General features: G+C 37.5%; 1 protein-coding gene across 1 annotated transcript in view; it reads right to left on the reverse strand.

Annotated features, from left to right (window-relative positions):
- The window catches only part of NEBL (nebulette), a 96,602-nt gene extending 91,160 nt beyond the window's left edge, over nt 1-5,442 (reverse strand). Inside the window, 2 exon segments of the mRNA XM_063101140.1 lie at nt 5,204-5,275; nt 5,365-5,442. Of these exon segments, the coding sequence (XP_062957210.1) occupies nt 5,204-5,275; nt 5,365-5,442 (150 nt within the window).
- Nucleotides 5,443-12,206: the final 6,764 nt, after the last annotated feature.

The raw sequence follows: 12,206 nt of genomic DNA on the forward strand, positions 1-12,206 counted from the left end.
GGGGAAAGGGGGAGATCTCAAACATCTATTTATTAAACCACTATGTTAGGGTTTTCTTGTTACTTGCAGCCAACTGCACTCATAATCAATACACAACCTGACCCAACATATTTTCAAATTGAAAAAAAAAAAAGGACACAGTTGATGACTTTACGAACATTAAGATGCCCCAAACACTCACTTTCTCCTTTGACCTTACTCACTAATCCCACAATGTCTCAACTACAATTAGGGTTAAATTAGTTCAGTATTGTTTCCTCCTCCTGGCCAAGTTTCTTTCAATGAGTTCAAGATTAGCTAATAGCTGAAACTGGATGACAGATGTGGAAATGTTGGATGATATTTCACTTTACAATCATTCTTAACTGAAATAATCTAGAAGACTTTTCACAAATGAAATCATACCAATTAAACTCAGTAAACCCTGGAAGAAAGAACTGCAGCTCCATCACTATTTGTTAACTGACCCGGTCATCGTTAAGGTTGCTCTCCCAGGTTTTCTAACACATTCTGAGCTTTCTCTAAAGAAGTAGCCACAGAATTCAATGTTTTCAGCATTGGAAGGATTTGTCCACAACAATGTTCATTTGCTTGGAAAATGTTCTTCTCACTGCCATGCAAATGAACACCCTAAAAAGCTTTGAACCAAAACATTGAGTCAGAGGCTGTGTGCAGATGTGGCCAAACTTACTCTGCAGAAGACTCTTTATGCCTAATTTACAAGAAACATACAAAAGGTTGCCTTCTCGCCCAATATTTTTTATGACCTTCTATCAGAAGGCTACGAGAGCCATGATTCTGAATGCTCAATAGAGTGAACGGGTTTCATTTACTCAAGAAACTGATTAGATATTTGACTCATAAGATGAAATATCAGAGAGAATATATCCAGGGAAATAAAAAGTGGTAGTTATGCACTTAACAGAAAAATACAAGAGGCTGTCTCAAAGAACAGGTGTCCTTCAAGATTGGGAAGCGAGTTTGGTAGAGGGAAACCCCACAATGTGTGTGGGTAGAGCAAGTGTGAGCAGAAACTCAGTGAGGCAAAAAAAATAAATAAGTAAAAAAAAAAAATTTAAAAAAAAGCCTTGTGCTGATGCCCAGAGTGAAGCCACTTGACCTGAAAAACTGACATTTCTCTCTGTGGAGAATTCTAAACAGTGCCGGCCTCCCAGGACTGATCTCTAGACTGATCTCACTTAACATTTCTATAAATTGTCTGGCAGGGGGAGGCTACGGCATCGTCTGCAGTTGACTGATGACCCCTCGCTCTCTCGCAGAATGAAATGGCAACCGAAAGAGACGAACCTCGGATGCTCTCAAAGGGCCGGGCCAGAGGGCACAAAACTACAGATTAGATTCATCAGCAGAGAGGTTAAAATCATTCAAATTACTATTTTTAAAAACGTATTGTTTAGCTTTATGTGGTTTTGAATGTTTATAGTGCTCCTGTCACCAACCCTTGTGTTTGGTGGTTTTGTATTTTGCAGCTGTCCAGTGCAGGGATCCGAACCCGTGACCTTGGTACTACAAGGTGGTGTTCTACCCACTTGAGCCAAACAGTCAGCCATCAGATTTCTACTAAACGATGATGAGCCCTAAGTTATCAGTTAAAGTCAGAAATTAGAGGTGAAAATGGCTCTGATGTCCTACAGAGATTGATCTAACAGCTTTCTGCAGCCCCCAAGTTCAAGAAACTCTAAATAACATCACTAAGAGAAGCAACATCAAACATCACCCTATTCTGCTCATAATCACAGGCCATCTGCATCTGGACTGCTGTGCACAGTTCTGGTTATCACACCCTGATAAAAATAGATGAAGGCTGGAAGAGGTCCAAAGAGGAATAATTTGAATGACGAAGTGCATGCAGATAGGCTGCTCCACGAGGAGAACCCCATAAAACCACCCTTCTCATTTACAAGATGAGGCAGGCACTGGACTTAGCTGGACCTAAGCTTAAACCTTGTCCCCACCCCCAACTAGCCAGGTGGCCTTGGACAAGCTTCTCAACCTTGGGTTTCACACTTGGGAACTGAGGCTCAGAAAACTTATAGCATAGGCTTGCTGTGACATGGAATATAAATATGCACATGGCATGCCTGGCACACAGCAGAGGAGGAAGGACATCACAATGGCCAAGTCCGAGAGTCAGACAGACCTTGTTTCAAACCCCAGGTCCGTAGCTCCCTAGCTGTTTCACTTGATCATGGGAGGTTGCTGCTTTAAGCTTCAGGATGTAAGACTGCAAAGCAGGCAAACACCATGCCAAATTCACTTGGTGACAGAGGCCGAAAACAAAATTGCCTTCAAACAAACAAAAAGGATCAGGGAAACACATGGCTGCACCTCTGGGACAAAACAGATTATAAAGCAAAACTAAGGTACTTGCAAGTTTGTGTTTAAATTTAAGTTTGAGATCAGGGGAAAAGACCTGGTGCACTAAATTAAATTGGGGGTACTAACATATAGGCACAATCAGAAATACAATACAGGCTTGACTGGAACTTGTGTCTCCCGCAGTGTGGCAATGCCTCAGTTTTTAGATCTGTTTTAATTCCAGGACTGATGCATTTTGAACAGCCATCTAACCATGCAGACAACATAACAGACAGAAGAACTTCAAAGTTAAGTTTGTTTGTTCCCTATAAAAACAATGATGACAATAAAAAAGAATAAGCAAGTTATTACATAATAATACTATTTAACCAAACTTCCAAAAGACTAAAAATTTGATTTAGTCCAATATGTCAAGTCCTTCAAGAAAAGATCAATTAAAATTTGTTTTTTAAATAATTACACAAACTCCTCTTTTCACTTTTTTAGAAACAAAAAGTAATTTCTCATACTATTCATTGATAAACATAAAAATTCTAAAAATTAGGGCCGACCCCGTGGCGCACTCGGGAGAGTGCAGCGCTGGGAGCACAGCGACGCTCCTGCCGCAGGTTCGGATCCTATATAGGAATGGCCGGTACACTCACTGGCTGAATACCAGTCACAAGAAAGACAAAAAAAAAAAAAAAAAAAAAAATTAAATGAGGATCTTAACACGTACAGAATTCTATTTGGAAACAAAATATGAACGTGTACACAGACATAAATTAAGCCACAACAATCATGCTCTAAATATTTAAGTAGTACAGACATTCTGTCATGCAACATAAATCTATAATAAACAGAAATTGCAACATAAATCTATAATAAACTCCCACGTGTTCCATCTCACCTAATGGGAGGGAAATAACGTGGCTTTTGCTTTTACGAAATGATAAAGGCCATCTCCCTTCACCACACACTGGTTTTAAAGTCACTGATCAACAATCTTATCCAAAACAACTCCAACAAAATCACCTACTAACTAAAGTTACCACCTTAGTCCTAATGGCTTTACTTACATAGTACAACTTAGTTCAGCTGTAATTACACTTTGATAAAAACATATCAAAGCAAGAAAAGGTACTATCTCCAGAGTTAAGAAATTAAGGATTTAAATGGTAGCATTACTATTACTAATATTACTATATAATAAACAATAATAAAGCTAAGATAAACTCTGCATGGAAGTCTACAGGGAGAGAGAACACAGCAGAACAGAGAGAGAGAGCTGTGTGCTCAAGTCCTACTCCCACTGCTTCACTGTGTGATTTCGGCAAGTTACTTAACCTCCCCATGCCTCCATCTCCTCAACTCCAAAAGTGGAAAAATAACAGAACCTCCCTCACAAGCTGCAATGCCTGGCACAAAGTACTCAATAAATCTTAATCATTGCTGATACTGTTCTTATTGCTGTTATTGTCATTCCATCATTATGACTGTAGTTTAAAAAGAACTTTCGCGTGCAGTAGCTTATGAGAATGATTAAGTAACAACACAGAGAAATACGTCATTTGAAATGTAATTACATCACATGTCAAGTATACGGGAAGGCGTATGATTCCTACCACCATCCTTTGGCTCTTTCTGGCAAACGAGAAGGCAACACACAAATACAAAGCGTAATTGGATGGATGCCAAAAGCCAGCTGTAGAAGGAGTAGTTAATAACAATTAATATTTATTGGGTACTTTCAATGTTCCACACAGTTCACTCAGCATTTTAGATGTCACATTATTTACTCTTACTAGTATAATGTTATACTCAAGGAACTGGACCCGGCTAGGTTACATAACCTTCCCAAGGTCACTGGTGAGTCAACTCAGGCAAGTTGTCCAGAGGACATACCAGCACCCTACTCCACCACCCAAAAAACATTTGGCTTTTTTTTTTTTTGCAGCTGGCCTGAATGGGGATCTGAACCCATGCTCTGGGTTTTGCTACAAGGCTGCACTCTAAGCCAACTGAGCTAACCAGCCAGCGAAAATAAACATTTGTAAAATATTCCTATCACTTTGCTCATTCACAGCAATAACAGAAATAACCGGTATTGTGCTCATCTCTCTAAATGAAAACCCAAGGGCCATCTATCCTCTGTGCCAGCAATTTTCTTACAACTGTTAATGAGGACCATTAAATTTCCATCCCTAGTAAGCAACACTTTTCATGTGCTTCTAGAATTCTAGTTTATATATTATATATGTATGTGTGTGTTAAATACTTCTAGAATTCTAGAATTCTCTTGAAATATAATATAAACCAATCCCAGTTACTGACAAGTCACAGCAAAAATGTTCCTTTTCACTAATATCATCAACTAGATCAGGGTTCTTAACATGCAAGTCAGTAATCCATGAACTTGTAAATAAATGTTACATGTATATAGGTATGTACATTCTCCTGGTTTGGAAAAAGACTGCATTCATTACATTCCTCAAAGGCCCCCAATATGTGAAAAGTCATTCATTTATACAGAGATCCTCCCAAGACAAATTACATCATTATACTAATTTTAAAGTCTTTGGGGTTTTCAAATAGGAATATGCTCTGCAATTCAATTCCTTATGATTTTATGCCAGAGTGACAGTAAAATTCATCGGGGACAGGATTCTGGACCAAGAATGAGGAGACCTGCTCCAACAGAAATTCACTGTGAAGGTGACCTGGGGGAAATCACTTAACATTTCTGGATTTAGTTCCATGATCTGGAAAATAATTGTGCTTTAACAGATGGTTTCAGGGGTTTTTCCCCAGCTCTATGAGTCTGTGACATAACAGTACCACACATGCACTGCAAAATAAGACAAAAATTACTTAATCTACTTACATCACTAATGAGTTCGGTGCATTTTCTGGCCAGTTCCATGCTCAGGTCTTCAATAACAGGCTTAAAGAATACCTGTTTGGAAAAAAAGAAAAAGGAACATTTTTCTTGTTGTGTATAGAGAGGAACAAATCCTGTTCTTGAGCAGGTGTTTTCTCACTCACCTTATCCTCCTCTTCTTCTTCCCCTGTTTTTTCCTCTTCAGTTTCATCTTTTACATTCTCAAGTACAGGGACCCTCATTTTTACCCCTTCAGAATATTTTTATTTTTGAAATTCACTCGTGTAGCGTCTTTTTATATGCCACGGTGCCTGTGAGATCTTGGTGTCTCTGGGGCTTGGCAGGAATGACCTTCCCCGAGCCTCACCCCTATTTAGCTTACACTTCACCTTATCTCGATGGCATGTGAGTGCCTGGAACAGGACCCCAGAGGCCTGCCAGGGCTGGCCTCACCGGTGGAAAAATATTTTCTCAGGCAAAATCTAATTTCATAAACATTTAAAGTCAGCATCCTTTAAACTTGTTAAGAAATCCGAAAGAGAAAACTTATTTCTCTTTCACTAATTTAATTCATTCATAAAATAGTTTGAAAAGGACTGAAAGATTCTGGAATAACTACTCAGCTGTGACACTCAAGATATCATAACCCACAGCCTGTTATCACAAAGATTTCTCAGCTCCGTCTAAATAAAGCTTTCACTGGAATGTCAGACATATCTCTCTGATTTGGTATAGTAAGTCTCGATCATTCAAACTCATTTCACTAACCTAAATTAAATGTTTTATGAGACATACACATACTTCTTACATGCTAAAAATACTCACTTTATATTAGCTGATTAGAGACTAGTAATTTGCTATGAAAAGTCCTTTGAACCACTTCAAAGAATCTGTTCTGAGTTAATTATGACTGTTAATCTTGTAGTGGTAAGTATTGTGTTGTATTAATTGTAAACATCATTAAACATGAGAATTTGTAGTTAACATATGTTGCTATATCACTTAAGAATTCTAGAAACATCACTGTTTAAAAAAATAATAATCATCCTCTGAATTCTACTCATTGTGTCAATTTTTACAAATTCACTCATTATTTGTATATTTCTCAATGTATACCACACACTTGGAAAACTTTGGAAAAATAAACTATCACAATATTTATAATGAGATATATGTCATCAGGTACATAATGAAAAATATGTTTTTCAAAACAAATTCTTTAATGTCAGTTTAGGCAATTCCAAGACTATAAACAACTCACAATTTATTAATTTGGTTATTTAAATACTAGGGTAAATTGATTTTTACAAGGCCACACCATATCAGTGCTGGACGTAAAAACTCCCATACTGGCAATAATAAAACTAATTATATAAAAGATGGCTTTATTCAAAATAAGACATCTTTATTATATACATCATTCTAAGTAGCCAAGTATAATACTGTTTTCTCTTGATATCTTATTTGCATTTCAATTTATTTTTTAAAAATTGCCTTGGCCTTCCCCACACTGAAAATTCTACTGAGAAAAACATTCCACACAGTTATTATGTATACACCTAAAATTGTGTCTGAGAAATTGTATATTTCTCAAATTGTTTTCTATGAGGCAAGAGTTCAACAAAAAACTCTGGGGGGGGGAATGGGGTTCTTAAACAAATAGGTTTGGGAAACCTGTATACTGATCTCTACCCCTGCCACTTGGAGATCCACATGGCATTTTGACATATTAGAAGTTTGGCGAAGACCCTCAACCAAAAAACCTTTAGGTTTGCTTAATTTAGAATTTCCCAAACATGAATCCTGTCCATCTAATCTAACCTAATCTCTCTTTATTTTTTAACAATACCTGCTACCCCAAAAAACTAACATTTTTCCATGAAATATTGCTTATTACATAGGGAAACATTGCTCTATTTTGACAAAATGTTGTGTTCTGCAAGAGTTGTTGGTCTTGTGAAATAATTTTTGATACAGGCTAAATCAATAGCATCACATATCCTGCCTACCAACAAATTGCCAAAAAGTAGGGGATTCTGCAAGGAAACTCTTTTTGCATTATACCTGTTCCACGAAGGGGGATAATGTGTGGACTCTGTTTCCCTCAAGTGCTCTGCTAAAAGACTATTCTAATATTCTACAGAAGATTACATTATCTTGATTTGGAAATAAGGAGGGGCAATTTTTATCAACTTTTCTTGCAAACCTCTAACAGTGTAGGGAGAAAACCTTGCCCAAACTACCTAAGACACACCTCCTGGCCCATATTTGAGGTGGCAATACTTGTGTTGCTCGTGGTGACATTTCTTCCCCATTGTGAATCACCTTCACCAGGCTTGAAGAGCAGCTATTTTCTCATTCCTCATCGTGTAATAAGTTATTGACTCTCCACTGTGCTGCAAGAAAATCATCAGTTGAGATTTAATGCACAGGACTTTGGAAAGCAAAACCAAACACCACTTGCAATGTGAACATGAAGTTTCCATTTGAGATTTTAGAATCAGAATTTTAAAGCCAAAGGGATTCTTAAGAAATCTATACACCTAATGCCCTCTCTCTTACAGAGGATAAAATTACGGTTAAGAAAAATTAATTATCTATCTCATTGGCAAAGTTATTCAATGGAATACTAGAATCATAACCTAACTACAGCCCTGTGTTCATTTATTCAACAAGTAAGTGTTTTTATGCCAGGTACTATGCTTGGTGTTGAGATACAATGGTGAATAAAACATACTTTGTGCTGAGATAAGGTAGGAAATAAAAAAGCCATCATTCAAGACTCGCTGGATGAACTCTTTAATGGACTGTCTGGCCAGCCAGATGCACCATTACTTTTGATTGCATGCATTTTTTTCCCTTTCACCTGTAAGAATAATATAAAATTCATGATAAGCGTTCTCTAAAAATTTTCAGCCCTGCACTTTATCACAGCAAAGCTCTCTTGTCAATAGCTCTAAAATTGGACTTGGGGAATGAGAAGAAAGTGCTCTTCATGGATAGTTATCATGTTTCAAAATTCCCCACCCTCTTTTTTTTTCCCTAAAACCAAGTTTAATGTCATATTTTAATACATATTTTCCCCTTGGGGTATCCCAAAATGGAATATCTGTGCAGTTGCTAATCTCTTTGACTAATCGAGCACATCATTTATGTTGTCTATTTTTTTTACTTTAGTCCTCTCCCCGTAGCTTGATACAGAACAAGACCAAGATGGAGATCACATTACTTATGGCTAGACCCTGAACGACCAGGTCTGGCTCTACCATACCCTCTAGGGCAAATTATATATAGCCATGAACTGCTTAATGACATTTTGGTCAACAACTGACCACATATACACCAGTGGTCCCATAACACTATAATGGCTATACTACATAGCCTCTCTGTACCTAGGTGAAGTAGGCTATAGCATCTAGGTTTGTATAAGTATGATTATGTTCAAACAATGACAAAATCACCTAACAATGCATTTCTCAGAATGCATCCCCATCTTTAAACGATGCATGCATGACTGTAATCTTTCTCTGCCTCTAATTCTCCATAGTTAAACAGAAAAACTGAATTGTCAAAAGTTAATAAAAGTGAAGCAATTTAAAAATAATAAAGTCCCCTGCAAACAGGATTTTTCAACTATCCATGAAGGTATATAATTCTGGGAAACGCAATTGATACAAAAGGGACTTCTCTGTTGCAAGGGTGAGCAAGGCAAGAAGGGCCTCCTACAACTTGAAAGCCTAAAGATAAGAGCTACTTTGTGTATTTATAATATAGAAGTCTTGTGATCCTTTTAAAGCTTGATATTTACATGTAAGGAAATGTATTTCCATAGCAACTGGGGTAATTCAACCTTCTGGAGACACAGCCCCTGGCCAAGGAAACACGTTTGTACCACCATCTCCAGGCACATAGTGCTTGACTGTCTCCAGTGTTCTAAGGTCACATGTGACAATTATCTTTTGGTTTTGACAAATGTTTTATACTTATTCCACTTTTTTCCTTTCTTTTCTTCAGAATGAAAATCTATAATGAACACTTGAAATAGATCAAGATTCAGTTCTGAGTGGAGGAAAACACAGAGATGAACTGATTGTTTTTTATTTAAAAAATTAATTCAACATTTCTTATTATAAAATATTTATCCTAAATGGCTAGGTGAGAGAGGAATCAGCTTGCCTGACCTGCTTTCCCGCCTTGAAGTTCTTTCACACTTGTTACTAGCCGCCTGGTTTGGTTTGGTTTTTTACGACTGTCTCCCAGAAGGTTCTTCTCACTTGAATCCCTGGTTATTTCACCTCTAGCTGACATACTTACTCATCATTTGGCATCTGCCCAAAAAAGAACTTTACTAATAGATGAGGGGAGAGGAATAGTTTCTTAAAACAAAGACTATAAGCACTTTAGGGGCAATTCATCGTCTTCATAAAAGAGTTCTGCTTAATATTAGCCCAATCTATTTTTACAATTTACATTCCTTAACACACCCTCTTTCTAATGGCTATTTCATTACTGTTTCTTAATGAGAAATCAAAAGACTACAAAGCAACCTTAATAATTGTCACCATTATCAATTACACTATTGAAATAAGACTTAATAGTGTTTTTCTGTGTTTATACTCCTATTTTCACAAATATAGATGCTGCTCACAAATGAGAGCTATATATCTAGACTGATACTGGAGGAAGAAAACAAGAAACTACAAATAATTTGGGGCACAATCATTTCCAGGTTGGGTAGGGTTGGGATGCCAAAATTAAGACTATGTACTCTTATGGAGAAGAGAGAGAGAGAGAGTATCTTATTCACTGTCTACATTAACATAAGCACCCACTGAACTGAAAGACTTTGTTTCCTTTGCAATTTACTTGAGATATTAATTCAGTTTTCATAACAATGAAGCTAATTCCATAATCACTCCTGCAGTCCTCACCACCAAGAGAAGGCCAGTGTTTGAGTGGTCTTTTTGTGGATTATAACCAGAACCAAAGGGCCAGGCAGGATCAGATAGCTTGACCACCACAAACAGTATCCCTTGCCTAGATTTTGTGTGAGATGCATCAGGAATAATTGTGAAAGACTTTGAAATTGGCACATACAAAAAAATTATCGGGTGTCTCATCTATCTAGTGCTCCCCTCAGAGCTATTCTGTCCTATCCTTTCACTGTCTGTGAACTGCTTTACAATTCCATAAATTGTTGAAAACTGATAACAATGTCAATAATTCTTATCCATAGAAGTGCAAGTTACAGTAGTCTCCCTTTATCTGCAGAAACACATTACAAGAGCCCTAGTGGATGCCTAAACCAGATTGTACCAAACCCTATATACACTTTGTTTTTTCCTAGACAAACATACCTCTGATAAAATTTAATTTATAAATGGGCGCAGTAAGAGATTAACAACAATGACTAATAATAAAATAGAACAATTAAGACAATATGCTGTAAAAAAAAGTTATGCGGATGTGGTCTTTCTCCCTCTCTCTCTCAATATATCTCATTGTACCGTCATCACCGTTTTTCAGACCATGGATAACTGAAACCAGGGAAAACGAAACCACAAATAACGGGGAGCTACTGTGTCCTGGGGAAAGCAACTGATGATTGCCCTGAAGATAGACCTGTTTTTGCATCTAATTGTAAATGCCTTTCAGCATTTCTTATTACTTATTTATGTATGGCTCTTCGAATTAATCTTTGAACCAACTGTAAGATCATACTGGCTGGTGCCCTGATTTATTGAGTTAAAAATCTTTCAAATACGTTTATTTTATATTTTATGAGAGTTATGATTTTACCTTCTAAAAAAAATCTTTTAATGGATGTGAATGGTTTCATTATCCTCCTTTCCTTAAAATTCAGCAAAAACAGAAAGGAAAAAGGCATTATTGGAGAAATTGTAAAATGTAGCTGTAAAAATTGGGGGCATTTATTGAAATCAGGTTTTCGTTTTGTTTTGTTTTCAGGTGTGCTCTCTTTTAACTATCGGCAAATGCCACCTGGGGGCCTGTGTACATGTTCATTCCCACGCACAACTCACACGTGTGCTTACGCAGAGTTCATTTGCTGCCGCTGCCAGTTCCCGCTTGCAAAGCATAAAAGGCTTCAATACATGCTAAGACTTAATTACTTCTCACATCTGGAAAAACTTGAATATGAGAATGGATTTATTAACGAAACTCTTCGCTTGGCTGTCAACACCCTATCAAGAGCCAGAAAGACAGCAGACTTGATCACTCTTGGCAGCTCTTTAACCCATTCAGAGATAGATGTTCTACCAATTAATTCGTAACATGTCCTGTTTACATGATTTATGAGTTTTATGAAAACACAGTACAGTAAATAATTTCCTAGTAATTTATGGAGAAAAGCTGTTTTTGTCATGTTTCCAGTGGGGAAAAAAATCTCACATTAAAATGTGAATGTAATAAGGAATTCCTTATATCAAGGAAACAAAGGAAAGGCTTTGGGGATTGTAGAGTATATTGAGAACAGCCATTAGAGCAATAACTTTCATTAACACAAGCAAAACTGGACTATTTGGCACTTTATGGAGAAAGTGTTGCTAGGGCTCAGAAAACAATATCCCAAAGTGTGCACTTTGGCACGCTAAGTACTTTGAACTGAAGGCCATTGGAAGGCCTCAGAAGCAAAGTCTCTTTCTGACCTTCTCCTGTCCTTCTTTCTCCTGCTTCCCTTTCTCCCCCAAGGCAGGTCATAAAAACTAGAATCTCTTTACCCCAAGGTTGGTCATAGAAACCAGAACCCTCCTCTCCGAAAGCCAGCCATAAAACCTAGAAATATGACTCTAAGCTTCCCCCACCTCTCTGTGTAGGAGTTGGCCATAAAGAAATTCTCTGACACACCTTGTCTGACCTTCATTCCACAAGGAGTCTTGCCCCACACCCAGGAGGAAGGAAAGCCACACAGAGCGTCCAGAAAGAATGTGCACAGACAGGCCTTGCTGGGTTTCTCCACTCAGTCTATTACCATTAGATCATTCCC

Source organism: Cynocephalus volans, chromosome 6, assembly GCF_027409185.1.
Source record: "Cynocephalus volans isolate mCynVol1 chromosome 6, mCynVol1.pri, whole genome shotgun sequence".
Taxonomy (NCBI): Eukaryota; Metazoa; Chordata; class Mammalia; order Dermoptera; family Cynocephalidae; genus Cynocephalus; species Cynocephalus volans.